This window comes from Lonchura striata, chromosome 1 (genome assembly GCF_046129695.1).
Source record: "Lonchura striata isolate bLonStr1 chromosome 1, bLonStr1.mat, whole genome shotgun sequence".
NCBI lineage: Eukaryota > Metazoa > Chordata > Aves > Passeriformes > Estrildidae > Lonchura > Lonchura striata.
In genome coordinates, this window is record NC_134603.1 from 148,338,717 (window position 1) to 148,361,817 (window position 23,101).

General features: G+C 38.8%; 1 protein-coding gene across 2 annotated transcripts in view; it reads right to left on the reverse strand.

Annotated features, from left to right (window-relative positions):
- Positions 1-6,684: 6,684 nt before the first annotated feature.
- The window catches only part of UBE3C (ubiquitin protein ligase E3C), a 71,269-nt gene continuing 54,852 nt past the window's right edge, over positions 6,685-23,101 (reverse strand). The window contains exons 19-23 of one of the 2 annotated variants that reach the window (XM_021526553.3): positions 22,602-22,814; positions 15,437-15,625; positions 15,273-15,339; positions 14,283-14,413; positions 6,685-11,227 (exon numbers count right to left, since the gene is read on the reverse strand). In XM_021526553.3, coding sequence (XP_021382228.2) covers positions 11,057-11,227; positions 14,283-14,413; positions 15,273-15,339; positions 15,437-15,625; positions 22,602-22,814 — 771 coding nt within the window. In that variant the 3' untranslated portion in view covers positions 6,685-11,056. Of the gene's footprint in view, positions 11,228-13,872; positions 14,414-15,272; positions 15,340-15,436; positions 15,626-22,601; positions 22,815-23,101 lie in introns of those variants that run through there. The other variant, XM_021526552.3, reaches the window with a different exon arrangement.

Sequence of the window (23,101 nt, forward strand, 5' to 3'; positions counted from 1 at the left end):
CGCCGCTTCCGGAAGTTTCTGGAACGGCCCCGCCGGGCTCCCGTGCGAGCGGAGAGCGCCCCCTGCCGGCGGCCCGCGGCGCCGGGGCGGGGCTTCTGAGGGCCGGGTGTGCAGCAAAACAGGCAAAAAAGAAAAAGAAAAAGGTTAAGAAACCTTCTTTGAATAGCTGAGAAGTGAGATGGCAAAAATTCTTCCACTTTTGTGTCTGTACTCTCAAAAACTGGGGGTGGCAAGAGCATGGACAAGGCTCTGCTCCAGCAAGAGGAGATGAGGCAATGGGCAGAAACTGAGGCACGGAATTTCCACCTGAACGTGAGGGAGAACTTCTTTAGTGTGCAGTGACCGTGCACTGGAACAGGCTGCCCAGAGGAGCTGTGGAGTCTCCCACACTGGGTATTCCAGAGCCATCTAAACACAATCCTGTGCCACGGGCTCTGGGATCACCCTTCCAGCCTGACCCCTGCTGGGATTCTGTGAGGGAATTGCAAAAAGTGATGCCTGGGTGTGGTGCTGTAGGAAAAGGTGAAAAAACAACAATTTTAACAAACATTCTTTGAATAGGTGAGTTTGGGTGCTCAAGGTGAGATACCAAAAATTTTTCCCCTTTGTGTGTTTAAAGTTGGAGTCTCAAAAATTGTAACTCTGGCACACAATTCCTTTGAGGTCAGATTCCTCTCCATGCATGTAGCGCCCTGCACTGGCTGAATATATTGGAGCATCCTTTGTGTTATATTCAAGTATGTGGTTTTCTGAGTGCCATGGTTGAGAGCAAAGTATAAAGCAACAAAGTTACTATTTTAATTCTAAAATATAGATTTTATCCATGCTTTAAATTGCTGTAAAATTATATTTCTTGCCCCTAATTTAAAAAGTGGAGGCATTAATTTATAGCTCACCAAAATGAAGTTAGAGAGTTTCCACGCCTAAAATGTATGCTTCCAAAATAAATTCAATGAAAAGGCTACGCATTATTTAGGAAGTGTTTGTGTGGGAGTGGGGTCAGTTCAAAAAGACAAAAGCCAGCTTGCAATAAGGAAGAGGAAAACCTAAAACAAATCAGCAGGACAAGTAGTAGGACAACCCTAAGTACAGGCTTGGTGCTTTGGGGAAATGCAAGCTTCAAAAGAAATACTGTTGATTGTTGATGCTATGTTGTGGTCGTGGAAACAATTCTTCAAAATTAGAGCAGAGAGACACCTCACTCCATTATTAGTTTCTCATCAGCAAGTAGCTGTGAAGTCCAAGTTGTTGGTCCACTGGGAAAGAAAACACCCAAAGGATTAGTGGGTTAGACTGGCTCTTCCTAATGGGCCAAGTTCAGACCTCAGAGGATTCACAGCCTGGCAAATGCAAAGGCAGGTCAGTATTGTGAGGTGAGGGAGGAGACCATACAAAATTTTGATTTAATCCTTTAAACATTTCTTGTTCTTGAAATAATGGTTTTTCTCCAGCCTTTCATTACCAATTACAGGGGAGAAAAAAAGTGAAGAGTACTAAAACCTGAGCTGTAGTAAACAAGACAAAAGTCACACGAGGAAGTCTCTTTGCTTTAATAAGAGCAGATTTTATATTTACAGTTAAATATGATGGATGCCAACCATAAAACTTTCTGTTTAGCCAAGCAAGCAGAACATGGCAAAGAAGCATGATTCCATATGGAACTAGAGGGTTGGAATCAAAACACTGCCTGCATCAATGCAACCAGGACCATGGCTTCTTTAACACAATTTGTTATCATTACATTAATCTGCCCAGCGATTTTCTAACACTGTTCTGACTCTAAACAGCATAGCCCTGCTTTAGCATCCTTCAGATACAGGAATAACATTTGGGAAAGCTTAGAGACCAATTTTGCATTTGGAGAAAGGAAGGTATGAGAAGGTAAATTGCCTGCTCATAGCTGAGGGCAGCGTAGTTTAGCATTTTCTACAGCAAAACACTGAGAATGTTAATAAATGTTTCCTAACAAAGTTATAGATGAAAACAAAATAATTATTTTTTAAATAAAAAAAATTTAATTGGTTTATGCTTGTCTTTGAAAAAGATAAGAAGACATTTCCCAATACTTCTCTGAAGAGGCAGTTTACAGAGCCACCAATTACAAATATAATTTATTAGGGGATCTCTTTTTTTTTAACTTATGGTCATTGATAGCTCAGATTATCTCCTGAACAATAACAAGAATTATTTACTTTTTAAACATTTGCTCAAATTGGCACACAATATTTAATTTTCTGTTCTCTGTTACAGGGAAAGGCAGGTGATTTCAATTAAAATAGCATGTGGCAAAGCCCACCAGAAGAGGTACTGCAGGGGATACCGAAGCACACACATCCAGGATTGCCCTGGTTGAACTTCAAATGGTTGGTGATTGCCCAGCCCTCTGATTTGTCTGGGTCTCTGCAGGGCCTCCCTTCCCTCAAGGGAGTCAGCAACTCCTCCCAGTTTAGTGTCCTTGGCAAACTTAGTTAGTATCCCATCCGAGTCATTGATGAGGATGTTGAGGAGCGCAGGGCTGAGGCTGGGCCCTGTGGAACCCCAGTGGGGACAGGACACCAGCCTGCTGTCACCCCATCCACTGCAACCCTTGGTGCTGACCCGTGAGCCAAACGCTCGCCCATCCCATGATGTGTTTATCCAGCTGTGTGCTGGACATTTTGTCCACAAGGATCCTGGGAGAGAGAGTACTGAATGTTTTATTGAAATCCAAAAGGATTGCATAACTGGCTCATTAACATTTTTAATTAGCTCTATGTATAGGACTAATAAAACTGAAAAGCTTTTTGATTCAGAACACCTTCAAAGGTATTTTCAAAAGTATGAAGTCAAAGTGTCCTGTGTTTTTATGGCTTGCTGCTTGCAGCAGAAGCCTGGAGTTGCTGGCAGAGCATCAACATTCCAATAACAAAAGAGGGTCTGTGGGTCTGTTAAAGCTGGTATCAGAGATCCAGGCTGATATCCAAGTGCCAAGTCATTGAGTCAGAGTAAAGCTGCTATCAAAGAATCTTAATTGTTTAAGAATTTTCAACTCTCCTCTGGGAACATGAGAGAAAGGTTTTGTCATCTCACCCAAATTCAGCTGTCTCGAACATCCAGTTCAAGGCCATTGACTGTGAAGAGAGGGGAGGAGAGGACACATCCAGGGCTCAGTTCCTTCCACCCTCTTTGGAGATGTGTTTTAGGAAAGGAACCACCCACCAGAGCTCTGTCCCAGGGCTGCCTTTTCTCCCTAAATGCCACCTCACAGATGCCTGAAGTTAAGTGAGATGAATTCAGCCCTAACTGGCAGCTATAACCTAATGATGGAAATCACGTGGCAGTGTTCCAGGAGGTATTGGCAATTCACAGGGTTCCCAGATGCTTTTTTTAAACCATCTTTCATGATTTATGGAGGTCAATTATATAAAGCCCATCAGAACACAAGAAATGTTTAAAAATGCTGCATTAGAGAGACATTAATGTTAATCCTCCTGAGGTGGTAATGGCTGTAGCCTTCCCAGCCTGCTGCTCTGCCCTGCTGTGTAATGCATCCCGTTCTTCTATTTACAGATTTACAGATTCTATTTTTGGTGTTAACAAAGAATATGAGCATATGTATCAAAGACTGTTCTCATATCATCTAATTATAGTACTGCTGGCAAAGTAATTCTGGAAAGTGCCACTTAATTAAATGTAAGCATTAACTTTTTCCTGATAGTTTATCAGAAACAATTAGACTTGAAATATGTGCAATACACCTAGAGTTTAAAACTTTCAGTAGAAGCATTAAAAGCACAAAATAACCCAATTTCTCTTGCATTCTCCAGTGTTTTCCTGCTGAGCACAACCTCAGTTTTCATCTGTAGTGTGTGTGTCTTAGGTAATCTAGAGGCTGCAAGTTTATCTGGACTCCTCTTTGTGTGCAAAAAGCTGAGCTAAGAGAATGCTTTTGAAAGTACTTAAACCACTTCAGCATAGTTGATGCTTCTGCCAATTCCTCCTGAAATATCAGATCTATTTTGCTGACTATTTGAGGTCTGCACAAAACAACCCAGAACTGTTTGGGGCAGTCAGACAATCTCACAGCTTATGCAAAATGCTTATTCTTTGCAAGGACAGCTTGATCAGCACTTATGTTCATTAACTTGATCAGGGATATGCTTTTTTGTCCATGTGACAATGTGAAATATTAGTTAATTCCATGTAATTTTTTATCAATAGCCAGATAGATCTACCAGATAATTATACCTAAAGTATCTCTGCAGAACTTTGAGGTCTGCTGCTTTTTACCTGAAAAGTGAAGAGGGGAAAAAAGAAAAACAGAGCTGTAATGAAAATAATTCCTAAGTAAAGATACAAGGTCTAAAAGAAACAATTCCTTCAGAAGGTTTGTTTGACAACATACAGCAAAACTACATAGCAACTGAGAGAGATGCTTTTCCCAGGTCTAACATTTTGGCAAGCAGCAGTAGCAGGAGGATCTGAAATAACACCATCTGGTGAATGCCTGTTTCTTTCTTCAGCAACCAAGAACTATGTATAACTATAAACAAGGAATAAAATAGAAATAATGCAAAACTACTTTTCAGTTAAATGTTACACAGAATGAACAAACAGCTGCTCTGGGAATGCAGAAAAGAATGATGTTAAATATAGTAGGAAATTTGAGCATGCTGCTCCTATAAATACATGAACCAACTTTGCACACAGAATTTATGATTCTGCAGAGCTGTGGACAGGGAAGCTTAGGCCCAGACTGGAGAGCAACTATTCTGGCAATAAATGTAGCAACGATTTAATCATCACACAAGGAGAGCTCATCCCTTGACAGTGTGAAATCAAGCTGCAGGACATCTCTGCCTGCCTTTATGTCCCATTTTTTGCCAGTCAGAATGCCTATGTTTCTCCTATTTGACAGTCTGATGTGATTTGCTGAATTTTGGGCTACTCGACCTTCAGAAGACAGTCAAAATACAGGAGTTTGCACAAGATGTTGCACTTGGGTGTTTGATACTGTTGGTGGCAGAAGCAAATAAACAGTTAGGTGATTTAACATTAATCCTATGGCTTTTATATCAATATTTAGCAACCTATCTATAAACATTTGTGAAAATAACTCAGAGATCAGTTTTTACAAAGTCTGCTATTTTACATTGATAAGAGTTTTGCAAAATCCTTGAAAAGTCAAAGCAGAACTGGAAGTTGAAAAAGTAAAGCCACAAAATCTTAAATCCAACCTTACCTGGTAAGTGCCACTGATTAACCACCACAGGAATCTGGTAAGGAAGAGACTGTCACTTAACTCAGTCCCCAGTCACATCAAACTCTACAAAAGGTATTTTGAAGATGCTGCTGGGGTCACTAACAAGGCAGAGCAAGATGATTGAGGTTTTGGAGGCCGTGTCATATGATGAGAGGCTGATGCTGTTCAGCCTGGAAAAGGCTCAGCTTCCTTAGTACTGCCCCACAGGACAAGAGGCAAGGGGCACAAATTGGAATACAAGAAATGTGTTTAAACATGATTTTAAAGGTTTTATTGTGAAGTTAATTGAACACTGAAAACAGATTGCACAGAGAAGTTGTGGATTCTCCATCCAAGAAGACATTCAGAACTCCACAGGTGAAGGTCTTGCAACCTGCTGTAGGTGACCCTGCTTTGAGCTGGGGGTTGGAAGAGGTGATCTCCAGACATTCCTCCTGACTTCAGCTATTCTATGTTCTCTCTAATGGATTCAATTTGTCTAACTTCATGATCACTTCTTGCCTTGTTTTGTCTCTCTATACACATGAGAAATTTAATGCCCTTTCCAGACTACCAGATACATACTGAAAAACAGGTCAGATACATGGGCATTTGTCTTTTTATTAATGTTACAAATTAGCAAATGCCCTACAAGAGGAGTTTTCTGTAGTTTTATGTCTACCACATTTTTAGTAGCAGGTAAGCTGAAGCATATATGCTGCTATTTCTAAACATTCAAAAATAAATATGCACCATACTAACTATAAATATTAAAAGAACTAAAAGTGTATTTAGCAAAGAAAATAATAAATAAGCAAAGGGAAGAAGATTAAGTCTAATTATCAAAGGAGATAAAACTAAATTGTACCTTCAAAGGAGCCCACATGTGCTAGAATTCCAGAAACAGTTGAGACATTTTTGTGTTTGCTGACAGAAATTTTTGTGTTTGCTGAAGAGTAGCATTCTTCACTATCAATTCCAGCTTCTCAGACTTCTATCCATGGAGTTTTATTCTTTCCAAAGATTCTGAACAAGTTTTCACAAATCAGAGCAAGTGCATTGTTTGAAAGACACCCTGAAAACAACGGTAAACTTCAGAGCTGCAGCTTCCTTGCCAGAGTGGGAAATCACAGCTCGAAAGCTGAAGGGTAGGAACCATCCCAAAGCAGCAGAACCACAGGAATGTTTAAGTTGGAAAACAGCGATGACTGAGCCCAGCCATTAACCCAGCACTGCCAATCCCACCATGTGAACCAAGTCCCTCAGTGACACATCAACAGGAATTTTTAATTCCTCCATGAATGGTGACTCCAGCACTGCCTCGGATGGCCAGTTCCAACAGTAATCCCTTCAAGACCAACAAGCAGTTAATATTACATTCTTTTAGAACCTAATTAGTATCATCAGTTTTTAACAAGAGAATGCCCAATTTACTGCAAAAATGAAAGAGTGTTTCTGCAGAGTTTCAATAAAACTCAAATTATTTTATTCACAAAAGCAGAAGTCAATAAAAATATAGATATCCTGATCAATTTTACAGACCATATTCTTCACTCCTTCACTGACAGGCAAAAGCATCATGGAAAAAAAAAAGTAACAAGCATTTACATCACAAACCATTATTAACACAGATTTGTGTATATGAGCAAATATTACAGGTCCAACAAACATTCCTTTTTTTTTTTTTTCTGTGCTGTTGTGTTTTTCAGTGGTGAATATGTGCTGTCTCACTGGTATTTAACTAACAGTTTTTGGTAGAAACTGAAATGTATGAACTCACTGCATTCAAAGTGTTTTCTCTGAATTCCAAACCTCTTTATAGGATTAAATGAGGATGTTCGTGCTATATTACTCAAGTGATGCCAAAAAAAAAAAAAAAAAAAAAAAAAAATCAACATTGCTATTAACAGAATCAGGAAGCTCAGATTTTATTATTTTTATGGAGCACCTCCCTAAAAAATACATGAAGATATCCTCCTCATTCAAATCAAACTTCTGTCAGCTCAGTGTTTACACAGGGAACTGGAAGAAAATCTTTCCTCTTTTGAAGATATATAAATGTTCCCTAGCAATCAGTTTTGTAAAATTATATAAGTCTGGCTTTCAGGACCATGATGGAAGACAACAGAGATTAAAGACAAGGCCAATTACGCCTGGTTTGGTTTGCTGTGCTTTTTTTTTTTTTTTTTTTTTTTTTTAATCCACCTAATAGGACTGAACTCCCATCTGGAAAAACTTCCATTGAAATAAAGAGACCGAGTGCTAATTTTATGTCTTTATTCCACTTTTAACACCTTTGAACTTTGTAGAGATGAAAAATTTGTGAACTCTTCCATCATACAGACCTTGACAAAAATGTTTGTAGAACAGGTTACAAAATTACAAACCCAAACCTACTTGAAAACAAAAATCAATCAGAAAATGCTTGCTTTTTCAAAAAGCAAATAATGAACTAGGAGGAAGAAACACTGTAGTACAGAAACTTACATTATGGAAAGGTTATCTTGTACAGAAACCAACCCCAAACTCATAATTATTACTGCTGTAATTCTGATTATCAAATTTACAATAAAATTTCAGCTTGCTTGTATGCAGAGTGCTCCTGCCTGTGCCTACCTCAGCCCTGGGAGCATCACCACCGGTTTGCTCTTCCTCTAAAATCCAGAAAATCCAGTGTCATATAGAAACAATTCTTGCTACATAAGAGGTACAAGAGATCATTTTGACCCCCCCTGCTCCTCAGGACATTACTGTTACTTCTCACACCTTCATCTCCTGTTCTTTAAAATATCCAGCAACAGGTCATTGAAAAGCAGGAATTCATGCTTCATCCTGCCAGTCTGAAAACAGCTGGCAGAGCTGGAAGCACGGGCTGCCAAAGGCAAGCCCCACTCCTCTCACTGCAGCCTGGATTCTGAAGGTGGGGAAGCTGCACAGACCTGCAGCCTGTGCAGTGAAACACAACTGCTCTGTGCCTGTGCCAGTGTCACACTCCAGGGACAGGATACACAAACACCACCGAGCGCTGCAGAACGAAGAAATGAAACATCAGAGCACCGCCAGCAAACTCACGTTCTCTCCTGAAGGTTTCTGGAGCTCTGTGATTGCTGCAATTGCAGCTCTGTGCAAGTCACACTTCCCCCAGCCTACCCTCCCTGTGGCACCCTCTGCTCTCCTGCCACAGACAGCAATAGTGGGCACTGGCTCCTTTTCAAAAGCACAAAGTGGGCAGTACCAGTCACCAGTACTTGGCATGACTCCAACACAATCTTCAAAATACAAATATTTAATAGAAAAATTTAATTTAATTTTACAAAATACAGATACAACACTACTCAATGTAGCATAATAATGGAATTGAAAAATAATTTCAAAATATTTAAAGCATTAGGTTCTAAAATAAATAATGCTATCTAAAAGAAGTCTTCAGGGTTTGCAATTAGGAGGAGGCAGTTTCACTATTACTGATCTCTTCAACTTCTTTACAAGTTTCATAATTTATGTAGAAAAATATACAAGAAAAGAATTTGGGATAAAGAATAGGTTGAGCATGTAACATTTAACATAAATAAAAAGCCTAAAGCAAAACCAAAAAGAAAACCAATCATTTTATTTCTGTACATCAAGACTACAAATAGTATCTTAACACTTCATTTATTACCCAAATTAAGAAATTATACATTTTTATATGGTTACTAGTAAACATCTTAAAACCACTCAATTTCCCCACATTTAAAAGGATATTGCTGGTTACTGCTTATTAAATAGGAAATCCAGCAGAGTTTCCAGTAACAGCAAAATTTTTTTTTTGCATAAGAGATGAATACAAATTTGATTGTAATTTTGGATGATTTAAAATATAAAAGTGAAGTTCAGAGGGATGGACTGATGAATCTTACAGTCTGAACTATAATTCCTTTTCTAAACTCACTGGAGTTTGCATACGAAACCCTACGACGTGCCTACTATTGGAGGATCAGCTCCTTCCATATGAGAGCAATTTTTTACCCAGATATCAAATTATATTAAGCAGCATATTCCCACTTACTTTTCTCAGCAGAAATACTGCAGGGAAATGGACATAAAAGCTGTTTAATCACAAAAAAAAAGTTAATTTGTTTAGTGTCTACGGCACACCTACGGCATTTAAGATGGGAAGAAATAATAGGGAAAAGGAATGTGAACACCACAGGCTTCAAATATAAAAGATAAAGCCTGATAACTTTGGTTCAAATAACTTTAATAATTATTACATGTATATTTTTCCAAAGTGGTGACTTCTATATGTACTGTATGCAATAGGAGACTGATTCATTTAAACCCAACCAACCAATCAACAAACCTGTACAGGCACAAAAGACAGAAACAGGACAGAGAAAACCTGGAAAGTCACATCCATTCAGAACAGTGTCCAAGTGATAATGATGCAGCAAAGGTTGAACTTAAAATAATGCAAATCTGTTTTCTTCCAAGTGTTTCAGAAAGTACAAATGGAATATTACACCCATTTTATATTTTATCTCAGTGTCTATCATCTTGAGGGAAGGCAATATGAAACAAAATCAGTTCTGCAACAACTATCCTAGAATCATGGACTATGCTGAGTTGGAAGGGGTTGATCAGGATCATCCAGTCCAACTCCTGGTCCTGCACAGGACACCCCAAGAGTCACAACAAGTGTCTGAGAGCATTGTTCCAACACTTATTGAACTATGGCAGACAGGGCTGCGACCACTGCCCTGGGGAGCCTGTTCAGTGCCCAGCCACTCTCTGGGTGAGGAAACCATTTCATGATACCCAACCTGAACCTTCCACAGATCCAGTTCCATGCTGTTTTCTCAGGTCTCATCACTGTCACCAGAGAGCAGAGATCAGTGCCTGCCTCTCCTCTTCCCCTCACGAGGAGCTGTTACTGCAGTGAGGTCTCCTCCAGGCCTTTTTTACTTTTTGCACTTTATTGTCATTAACAGTATCTTTTTACCAAACCCTTCACCACCCTCACAGCCTCCTCTGGATGCTCTCTAATGGCTCAAAGTCTTCTTTATATTGTGGCACCAAAATATGCCCCCAGCACTTGAGGTGAGGCTGCCTCAGTGCACAGCGGAGGGGACAATCCCCTCCCTTGCCCAGCTGGCCATGCTGGGCCTGATGTCCCCAGGACAGGGCTGGCCCTCCTGGCTGCCAGAGCACTGCTGGCTGGTGTTCCACTTGCCATCAACCAGGACTGCCCTGTCCCAAGTGTAGAACCCAGCACTTGCCCTGGTTAAATTTCATATGATTGGGGATTGCCCATCTCTCTATGATTTGTAAACAACTCTACAATGTAAGTTGTCAGGTTGTCAGAAATGAGCATTTTCATCCTCTCAGTTCTGGGATATCTGCAAACATCTGCTTGCCTTCCTTTTAAAAGATTAATTACAGGATGTTAGCCCTGTCTCGTCCCAATGCACCGCACAGTACACAACTTTATTGCCAGTTTGCAAAATTATTTATGTTTGAACAGCACAAAGCCAAAGCTTCATCTTTGGTTAATTTCACTGAGATGTCACTGTTCTTTAAATGTGCTCTTTCTTCACATTAACACAGAAATCAGCCACACTGCACACAGCATTCATTGTTTTGAGACATAAAGCAGTGTCAATGCAATATTCAGTAATGGAAGCTAACTAAGAAATCGTGTTTAGAAATGAAACCTATTTGAGGGCATTTGGTAAGACACAAGAGCTGCAGAAACGTAGACAGAATTCCCTTAAAACTGCTTGGGTACAGGTGCTGCTTATAGAGTAGGCACTGGTTCGTTCTTCTGCAGATCATCCGGATAAGCACGGGTTGGACTCAGCTGAGCTCAAATCCAGCAGCACATTCAATGGCATAGAGGAGCTTGCTTCGCATCAGGTTCTCATCATAAAACTCAGGAAGCTTCAGCAAGTTCATGCAGGTACTGGCAGTAGGCAGCCTGTCTAAATCAGATCCTCCGTTGTGAATGCAAAATGCAGGATATAACTCCTGAAGATGCAACCAAGACAAAAAACAACCACATATCAAAAATAGGTATACAAGCCAAAACCTACCCTGCAGCAGCTGGCACACATCTCTACAAAGTAAATCACTAGGTGAAAAGCTGTCACAATGACACTCAAACGGCATTTCTGTCATTCCTCATACCACTCTTGAATTACGTAGTGTCTCCCTCTTTGGAATACACAAAACAATTTATGTGATTCTAAGGAAAATACAATGACTTGTTATTGTTCATACAGTCTATGGTACAAATGTACAATGCTACACAAATATAATATCAATGTGCATAGTGAGTCTGTAATGAAAAAAACTTGTCAAACCCTGATTATTCTTCTGATGTGTTAACTACTGATCTGAAGAGCACACTTTAAAGATATTTTGTATATAGTATTTAATTGTTTTAATAATATCCCATTTATCTTCTTCCAAAAAGTAGTATAGCAAAAAATAGATTTATTTTTTACGTCCAAATCATTGCTTTTGCTGGCAAGACAGTATTCATTTTAGCAAAAGCTTGCCTGAGGTAAAAAAGTTCTCATTTTAGAAACTGGAAAAAAATTCCAGCTTCAAAGGCAAAAGGTCAATGAAATTCTAAGCTAAATTATTGTTCAAATGGAGGCCTTAAAAGTATTTCATGGCTAAAATGTTGCATTTTTAGTGTTCCTTTCAAAATGCTAATTGAATTCCCCGACTCTAGCTTTAAAAATGGAAAAATGGAGTTCTAAATTGAAATGTCATGCCAAGGGCACCATTTGTTGCATAATTAAATACTGTACAGCGGGAAACTGCAATAGTTTGGAAGGGAAAAGTATCATCAATTTATTATGTGACCTGATTGGAACTTAACAATTTTCAACCACACTTAAATGATTTTTTTTTTTTTGTCTGTGACAATCACATTTATTAAACTTATTAAACTTTAATTAGCTTTAGTAAGTGTTATTCTGAACCTGAATCTGGCAATGAAAGTTGAAAATTTTTAAATTATCAAAGCTAGACTATGTTATCTATAAGCCATGACCATCAAGATATTTCCTAATCTTAAATCAACATGCACTAACTTAAAGAAAACATGATGATGTCACAATATAATGCATACACAGAAAACTTCAGAGTGAGAACCAAAAATTGTGTTTCTGTCAGAAAAATACAGCCCACACACTGAAAGTGCAAACACATTTTGAAGACTGTTTGTGTTCATGTCTCCCACCAACATAAACACGTTCTCATGCTTACTTGGCTCGTAATACACAGCACTCCTGCACCTTCCAAGCTCCAAACAATGCACTGCCATGGGCAAGCAAGACATTCCTGCTGATGACAATACCAGTCACCCACTGCCTCTTCTGGCAGACACTTGCTGGCAAGCCCCTGGTTTGGAGGTAAATCCCTGTGCACAGGTCCTGCTGCAGCCACCACGGCTGAGGTCCCGCCCTGAGCTGCCCAGCAGAGAGGCTCCAATGCCCTCTCAGCTGCTCTCCTCTGCCAACACTGCTGCATGTGGCTGAGCATGCACGCCCCTTGCACAGCGAATTCATCTTTTAACTTACAACTTTCATGCTGAAAATATGGTGACTAATTTGCTTCCATTTTTTCTTAACCATGTCTGTTACAGGCAGTTTGAGGCCCATCTCCCAAATGAAAACACAAACTGCAGCTTTCCCCATTTAGCTTCTTTCAAGTGTGTCACTGTCAGCCTTAGTATTTTTAGACTTTTGATTCACTTCCTCCATCTCTTCAAATGTCACACCGGATACCTCGAAGCTGGGTACCTACATCTGCATTTTCTCCTCTCCCCTTGTAATTAAAGAGGATGACAACAAATGGGAACTTCTGCTTACTTGGTTTCCCAGTTGTTTCCTAATTCTCCCTTCCTAATGTGATTGATATGCACTGTTCTATCTTGGTATCATCCAGGAGTTTTCCAATTGCTCTTCCTGCTGTCCTGTAAAATCCTATTTATTGCTACAGTACTGTACAGTGATATTTGCATGGACTTGGGTTTAGGAGAAAGGCCTGCAGACTTTTAACTAAGGAATCAAATAAATCAATAGACAAATACCCAAGACAGGATTAGTGTGATTCAACAGCCATGTCCACTGTCTCTATATCCATATCTATGGACACTTTTACTGTTAAAGGGGATGTGGTTAGCATGTCTTGGGGGAGTCTGAGATATGACTCATTCTGAAGCTGACACATGGAACACTCAGACCAATTACCAACTCGAAGTTGGCAATCCAGTTCCAACCCTAGATGTCTATAAAAGGAGTGCAGCTGAGCTATAGATTACAGATACTAAAGATGGAGGATGTTGCCCATCCACATGGTAACACCATCACACAGCACTAAATGTTCCCACATTTTAGAGGAAATTATGTGATGGCTGGGTCTTAGCCAAAATTTTGTAGTCCACTGAAATTCATGGGTAGAACAACCCCAGAATTTAGTTTCAAAATGTCTTTACCTTGCCTTGGTCCCTCTTTAGTTTTAATAGTAATACAACAAATTTTCATACTTAAGCTCTCCTGTAAAAAGCAATCTGGAGACTGCAGCTAAATATTTTGCTGCGTAGGGTAATGAGCTATGAGCTACAAGCAAATAAATGGTAATTAGAAGAAAAGAAAATACATGTCCTGCTCCAAATGTTTAATTTAAGAAGATCAAATTTAATAACTGCTTTTATATCCTAAATTCTCTTTTGCCTGAATTAGAATACACTAGGTTTAACTCAATCTGTTCCTTGAAATTGATAGCAACTCTCCTGCACATGAAATGGCAGCAAGATCTTCCATCACACACAGCAAGTGCTCTAATCAGTGATTTACAAACTTATCAAATTTTACAGTTAAAACAGAAAACAACAGAACACTTCATTACATATTTTAAAACTGTACTTATTATATATGTAAATGCAAACATTGAAGCTGTTTCTGCAGTCACAGACGAGTAATCTCAAGTTGTAGATTCCTAGACTAGAAAAACTTGGACCACCATCTGCAGCACTTCTAAAAGCTTGCCAGGAAGCCAGAGGACATACTTTAAACCCCAGAAGAGGTGGTCGAGAACAGCTCGTCACAAATTTCAGGAGTTTGCGTTTCTCTTCATCAGTGAAGCTTTCTACAACCCTCCAAAATATTTTAATTACAGGATGGTCTGCTGTGTAGCCACCTGCAAAGAGATTTAAAATATTTACAGCTAGAATAGCTTTATGTAATACATAAATTATACAGAAAACTTAGCATCAATCTTGAAAGTTTGGGGAAAGTATTATAGCCAACAGGCTTGTATTGCTAACTTCCAGTACCTACAGATCTGTTATCACTGCAATTTCAGTTTCATTCTATGGCTACTATATTCCTCAGCTTCTTAAATGCAGTTTTCTTCACTGAAGCCTATTTTAAATTGATTTTATTTAGTTTATCGTTTAGCTAGTAACTTTAGATTACTGCCTTTCACTCCAAGAGTGTGCAAAATCTACATGAGCGAGGATGTTATGGAATGAATCCACTTACCCTGAGGTAAGCCCAGATGTGAACTGATTATTTGGTAGCTACTTTTTGATTACATTCATGATAAAGGCAGGGGACAAATGAAGTAAGATACCTTGCATTTTTCACAAGGAAAATATATGATCTCTCTCTTCAGACTGTCTGAAAAATGGTAAGTATCTAAATGATGTAGTAGAAACTACTATCCCAAAGTAATTTGCAGACTTATTTTCAGATCAATCAGACACAGACAGTGACTAATTTCAATTCAGAAAAGAAACACCCTCAAATTATCTGGCTATAAACTTGAATTTAAGCATGTGAATAAAGTAAACTGTGTATTTCAATTTCCCACCATCTATAAAACTGCATTGTAATTTTAGCCAATTTTCTGAATTTGGCCAAAGGTAACAAGAATGACCCTGCAACCTTTTCTTAAAAGGTAGGATAAAAAGCACAGTTATTCCCAAGTCATAATAAATTTTTTTACTTAAGCAAAAATATGCTTAAGTGAACAAAAAACCCCAAAATATGCTTACCTGAATAGTTTGTGAAAGACTTAAGGTCATCCAAACTGATAGGAACTTGTGCACCAGAAGTCAGAACCTAACAGCAAAGGAAATCAGACCGTTACATTACAGGCAGAAATCAGCAATTATTTCTGTTTAGAGCAATTGCTTTGTGCAGCTTTAAGCAGCAGTACCTGTATTTCCTGCTGATCAAACATCCGAAGCCACTCGAGGTTCACCACGTTGGCCAGCCCCTGGCGGAAGGCCAGGCAGTGGTGGCGGATCTGTTTGTTCAGCCGGTAGTCTGCCACCAGATGGATGTACGCGATCCGGTTGGCGCTGGTGACGGGAATGTCCTTTCCACCCGGCTTCAGCTCAACCACCTACAAACAAACACAGCCATTCTCACCACCTGGCAAACTGCACTTCTGTGCTCTAACTGCAGAACATTCTAGTCAGTGATGTGTCTGTTTGAAGTTAGCTAGAATACGCTCAGGAATATTCACCTCAAAGGAAGGTAGAAGATTATGAGAGTTACGAAGGTACCAGTTTTCTGGTTATGTGCAAGAGCACATTCTGTGCACCCAGACCTCCAGCTGTCAATGCAGCTCATCACACAGCCCCATGGTTTATCATAAGAAAGCTGGATTAGACAAAGCTGTGCTTGACTGGCTGGGCTCTTCCCTAACTGCTGCTGGTGAATTCTGCAGGGTCACATTATGGTAAAAGCAATGTCCGCCAAGTCAAAATTCCAAGTCTGACACAAGCCTGATTTTCCGAATGCTCAGCATTCACAATTCATCCTGTGGGAAATCTACTGATGTAAATACTCAGTACATTCAATGAAAGTAAAAAAACAAATCAAGCCTAAGTGTTTTGCTACTGGAAAGCTCAACTTTTGTCCTTCAATTACACCAAGGTACCTCAGTATGGGAGAATTTTTAAAGAAAAACCCCAAAACTAAAGATACTGTACTTGCATTAAGATATAAACCAGGTTCAAAGATGGCTGTTATTACAACACTACAGGCCTTCATATAGTCTACTCTTTCCTACACGAGGTTAATTTTATTAAGCAGCAGCCCAATTGGAAGGTATTATTAGAGTACTTAAGAATTTTAAAAACCTAAAAAGCTGAAATACCATCACCTTCTGAACTCCTCCAAACACTGCTTTTTTTTTTATACTCTAGAGTCAGCAATTTCTTCATTTAAACCAACGGTGCACTTCAATATGTGGTAATAATGACATCTTTAGAGTACAAAGAATTGAACACATGAATAGCATATTTTCTAACATGCTGCCTAATACTGTGAGCTGTTCTTGTCTTAAGCAAAATGTGCAAAATGGTATCATTAAAAATGCACTGTGCTTTTGAGCATTCAGATTTTTTCTTGACTCATAGCTCTTTAAGGCAAAAGGAACCATTAAGATCTGTGAATTCTGACCTCCCAAATAACACAAGCCAGAGGATTCTGTCTAGAGATTCCCATATGTAACTCCATAAATCCACAGATGAGTTAGAGCACATTTTTAGAGACGTGCAATCCTGTGATGGTGTATCTATCACTTTTTTTGATAAGCTACCACAACCTGAATTACAATAGGTGTTAAAAATATGTCTTACTTCCCACTTTAATCCTTCAGCTGCAAGTTTCTGGCTTTTGTTAGTCCTTACAGTAACAAATACTCCACCATGCCTGGGTGCAGGTACTGATAATGTTTAAACCCTATGCAAGAATTAAGCAAAAGGAAAGTGCCAGTGTAGGTGGCACCATTTCACACCCTGTACACATTATCTTGTTCTCTTTGACAAGAACCAGGGACAGTAGAGCCAGGAGGGCTCTCTCTGGGATCCACCCATCACAGCACCTGGCCTGGGACACAGCCAGGGACTGTTTCCAGAGGGTACAGGCCAGTGCCTGGGGCCACTGGCTGGCCTGAGGGTGAGGGTATTTTTACTGGTAAAGTCCACATGGAGTATTAATAGATGTGTGGGACATGTTCCATTCCATAGCTGATGAGATGGGGCCCCAGCACTGCTGAGCTCTCTGTGTTTCATCCACTGTAGTAATTCTACTACTGTTGCTGGAAAGTTAATAATCAGATTAATCCAATTATTGACAAGAAACATTCTAATTTTCATTTCAAATCCAATGGGTAAAGCTCCTTCATACCCACTGTCCTTATTCCAGTGTTGAAGAGCTTAATCAGCTCTTTCATTTCTCCTCAAATATATCCACGAGGTATTACTTAAGGGCAGTGACTTCATTAATCTTTCCAGAGACTTCTACATGGAACTAGACAATTCTTTTAATTTCCTCCTATGAAAAATACTTCTTACAAAGCCTAACAAGACCAGAAAGCCTTTTTTCACTTCTTAAATTCTTGTCCTCCTTTAACTTTAAAAGACCAGAGCAACCAGTGATGTTCCACATGAACAGATCAGTGTTGTGACCTCAGTATTACCTAATACTTCACTATCTGCCCACTTCCAAACCTTCTCTACTTGTTTTGCAAAACTGCAGAATCCCTTGGGTTTTTGACACCATTTAATACAATCCCTCTCTCTGAGGTATGGACACACTGAATTAGGCCATAAAAAAGTGCATTACAGCATATTTGTATCACCTAACTCATCAAACATCTCTAAGGAATATGGACGCCAACAAAACAGGAACAGATATCATTCCATGTGCATACAATTTCTGTGAGCTCAGTATTTACACTAAAAGATGCTTGAACTGACCTCCTTCCTAAAATAGCCAAAGGGAACTACTGGCAGGGTGTTCTAGAAAGCTTCTGTATTTTAAGATTCATCCCATCACTAGGTGAAGTAAAATGTCTGACCTTCCCTGCAGGCTGGCAAACAGAAATAAGGACACAGATTAATTTACATCTGCATTGTAATAGCACTGGCTCCATGGTGCTGTAAGGATGTCAGGAAAGCTGTATTCATTCTATTATAAAAAGCTATTCTCTCCCCATAAAGCTCTTCCTTCAAAACAAAGGAAAAAAAAGGTGTTGCACTCTTTCTGACCACTATTTTTAGAAAACAGGACAAAGTTGATTTGTTGTTATTTTTTTTTAAATCCTATTATTTCTTTAATTTTTGTATTTTTAAGTAGCAAATATTGATTTCTGATCCAGCAACACTTCTGTAGCTCCTCTTCCTCCGTCCATTGCCACAAGTCCAGATACAGTTAAGTGCATTTCCTGGGGTCTTCCAGAGACCAAATTATCCATTTTCAGAGTTTGTCAGTGTGAGATTAATTTTACCACTGGTGTGTCAAAGTATCATCCAAGACCAAAACAAAAGGGATAACAGAACACAAACAACAAATATATTATGCCAAAAAGACTAAGAAGAATGTAAAACAGAAAACAGTAACACTTAGTAAGCATAAAACTAAAGTTAGATGCAGTCAGTGTTTTCATGGCATTAAAGTAACTATTGTAGAATTCCCACTTAATTCTAAAAGTCAGGAATGATTGTTAAAGAGTTCCTTTTCAAAAAGGCCATAGCACAAATTAAAAGATGAAAAACATTTTATCAGCTTCATTTTTATTTTAGCCATCCAGTCTTGGCCACTAGATGGGGCAAGACAATAACCCAGGTTACCCGGGACGGCCACACGAGGATACTACAGCCCTGTCATCTTTCTATTCTGCAGATCTAAGTTTAAACAAACAAACAAACAAAAAGCACTTTAACTTGGTTTGTAATCAAAATCGCATGTACTAAAGGCAATTAAACCATAGATATAATTGAGGTAAGTATTCAGATTGTTCAGACAAATTTGATTCCCAACTCACAAAGTACATCTTCAAAATTAAGGGGAAATATCAGAAGGGAACAGAAAAGTCTCATATGAAGACGTAAGACATATTAGCTCTTCACAGAATCACAGAACCTCCAGTGCAATTTCATACAGCTCTTATAGATATTCAAGAACTCCTACAAGTTGAGAATCTTTTATCTTTTCTCTTGGGCTCTGATCACTTTTGTTCACATCACCCCTACAGTTTTCCCCCACTCTGTAAAGAAGTCAATCAAGTTTTTTTTTCTTTCCCTGTCATCTGCCTTCCAGAAGTTCATGCAGGAGTTCTATGTAAGAGAGTGCATATGAATGCCTAAGAATGCATTTTCTGTGTTATGAGTCTGCCTGAGAAAGCTCAGCCTCAGCTTCATTACTTTGCTGCTGAAAAACTTCTAATCATCCATCTAAGCCACTACATCCTCGTAAAAAGGTTGTCAAGACAGAAAGTTTCAAAACTCTTTTAAGGCTTCAAAATTTTCCCTCAAAAAAATTTAAAGGCAAAGAATTCCCCTTTGATGAGTCAGCATATTTTCAGTGACAGCAATGGCATTCACACCTTTTTAAAAAGACCAAGGTGTCCCAAATCCAAGTTCTGTATGAGATGGGTTTCATAGAAACTGCTGCCATATATATCATAGTGCTTCTCTGTGGATTTGTGCTTTTACACTTTATTTATGCAATCTTCTGATCACACCTGATTTGTGATCCATGTAATCTCAAGTATCACTGTTTTGAGACTGATACTCTCAAGCAGAGTTTCTGAAGTACAGCATCCAACATTTCTGAAGGAAGAGGACTGAGTATTTACATCTCCCTCTTGCCCTGGACAGCCACAAAACTTGCCTTCCTCACTGAAAGAAGGGGAGGGAGGAAGATCTGAGAAGAGAAAATCTGAGAAGAGAATTTGCTAACCTTATTCTTACAAACTTTTCATAGCCATCTCATCTACAAGATAAAAGGAAAAACTAAATCAATATACAGACCTGCAACCACAGGCTGACCTCCTCTGAGACTTTGCTACTGGCCACCATTTTCTGCAGGAGACCCAACAGCTGAAATGCAGGCTGGTATCACTGCATTAGATAGATCTTTATCAAAAGCTATTTGGGGTTGGAAGATAAGGTTGATGGCATAGCTCCCCTAATTAGCAGGTCTAATGTGCAAATTATTAAGTACCTTTTTCAACTTCTGGTGAATGCACTTTGACAATAGTTTAATGGGGTCTAAAAGCACATTACAGGATTGGAATCAATACACTGATAATAGAATTTCTACCTTCTACTACTGACAGAGGCAATAGAGCCTCTTTTGAATGTGTCTTTCATTGCAGATAATGCTTTTGTGGCACAATTGGTGGATGGACACTGTCATGAGCAGAGCTATTTACAATGATAGATTTATGATGCATTTATTGGGCCCTAATTTATTAAACACTAAAGTGGTTGTTTAGCTGAAAACTACATATAATGTACATTCAACATAAGGAGTGCAAATTAAGCTCTTTTCTCAAAGTGAATTAGCCTTACCTTGGCACAATGAATTAGTATGCAATGGTTACAAGTCAAATAGCAGATAAAATGTATTTATCCATATGAGGTTTATTAAGGTAATGAAATGAAGGATAGAAAGAGACTTGTTGCACTGAAAGGCAACAGTGACAAGAACCAATGGGTTCTGTTGAACTACACCTAACAGGCAGTGAGCCTCATAAAAAGATGGCTGATAGTGGGTAGAATGTTCTCTCTTCAAGTATAAAAACAGCAAACCAACATCAGAATATTTATTTTAGCTTACATTTCATCTTGTTACTCAGCAACTCACTAATATACTAAATCTTCCTTTTAAAGTTATGCCAAAAAACTACAAATCAGAAGTCTTGAAAACAGCAGCCATAGCCCTCATTTTAGATACTAAATTGGATTTGTGTTAGCTGTGACCAACAAAGCTATTACTTTAAGCAGAATGAAATAAACAGTTTTAGAATTCAGACCTTCCTCCCACTGTTAAAAATCCCAGGTAATACTGGAAATTGCCATTTGATGTGCTTTGCTCCCTAGAACCCAACCTCTGGGTGCTACAGACCTCAGTTCAGTACCAGCACATGGTACAGGCACTCCAAAAATGTGCTCTTGGAGAAGTTCTGTGCTAAGATCTGATCTGTATCACATCTTTATCTCATGTTTTTGAGTGTTTTTCTAAACACAGTGCAGGTCAGATGTTTTCATATAGGGAGTATAATCCAGGGAGGAAAATGACATATGGCGTATGTTTAATATTAAATGTTACTTATATCAGGCAACTGTTGCCTCTCTCTTTACTGTGCTTTAGGAATCCCAAATGTGAGGGTACGATTTTAAAATTTAATCCAATCCAGATTTTAGGATCTTCCAAAATGACAGAAAACTGATGACAGAAGAGTAAGATAAAATCCAAGCCTGACACTGTTCAAGCAAACTTGCCATGACTTCAGCAGCCTCAGAGAACTCAAGCTCCCAGTTTCCAGGGCAGGTGACTGCATCTCAGTGGTGCTGCTGCTCTGGAAATGTGCACAGTCCTGGCCCCCCTGAGCAGCAAACCCAGAGCACTGCTCAGTCCCTCCTGGAGTCTGTTTCTGCCTCACAACAGGAGGCTGAATTAAGATGTTGCTGCTTAACACAGCATGGTCAGGTCTACTTTTTTTCATACAATTATGTGCCATGATCAAGTGTAAGTTTGAAATCTTCAATTTTAAATCCTCCAAATTGAAAGAGGGAGCATGACAAAAGACTTTACCTAGGAGGTTACCTGCATTAACACACTAAGGCAGGCTTTTAGAGCTCTAGTGACATTTATTTTCTACTATGAGTGATCTTTAGTAGACACAACAGAGCAAATAAAAGCTGTAATCAAATTATATGGTGCAACTGCATTAAAAACTCAGACTTAAGGATTGCTTTTCAGAAGCACTGAACAGCAGTTATCCCCTCTGACTAATCTGGTATCTCAACCCCTAAAATAAAGGGCAGGGGGTAAAAAAAAAAAAAAATAAAAAAAATTTGAGGTTGGTCAAACTTCAGGCTCTCTTACTTTGAAAATTACAGATAAAGGAGAAAATGCTTATCTCACAACAAAGGGTCTTTACTATCAGTATTATTTAAAACCTCTCTGACTGATAACTGTCATTTTAACACCAGGCAGCACTTCTGTAGTTTACACATCATCTAAACTTCACTATTATTACAAGTGCAACTGAAGATACAAGACATTTTTGTTCAAGAAACATTCTTAGGCAATAGAACTTTGTATGTATGACTGTTAGAAAATAATCACTACCATTTACTCCTTAAAAGACCAGACCTTTAAGTAATCATCAAAAGTTATTTCTTAAGTACACATTTAGTTACTCTCTACTCCAAATATTGAGTAATAATCCCAACTGATGCCTCACAGCACCTTTAACAATTATTTCCCATTACATTTCAATTAAAAAAAAATTAGTAGTGATAGTAAAGATTCATCAGTCATAGATTAAAGAAAAAAAAACTCAAATCCATTCTTACCTGCGCTTCCCCAAGGTCATTATTGACCACGGTGAAGTTTAGTCCAAGTTCTTCCACGTCCCCTTCATAGCTCTTTAGAAAAAGCAAATTTTTGTACATTTCTGGATCTAGTGAAGCTAAGTGATGAATGTCAACATCAGCACTTGTCCCTAATAATTTTGAGAGGAAAAAGCTAGCAAATGGCAGCTCCACCAGCATATTTTCATAAAGAGCCTGAAAAATAAAGCAATTCAAAACACATTAGATTCTATTGTAGTACATGCAGAAATTCAGAAGGTTATTGTATTTCTCAACTTTTAAGTAATTCTGTCTTAATTTGAAGTCTGAGTAGGTTCTTCTGGCATGGAAATATCTCAAATAGTGTATAAATTTAAGAATATTCATCCAAAATTTGAAATGTGAATATTCTTGTGAAATACCAAGGTCCCAAATCTCACAAATGAATCATGTTGTGTTTTAAAACGCAAAATTCATTGTTTATCTGTCATTACTCCTCATCC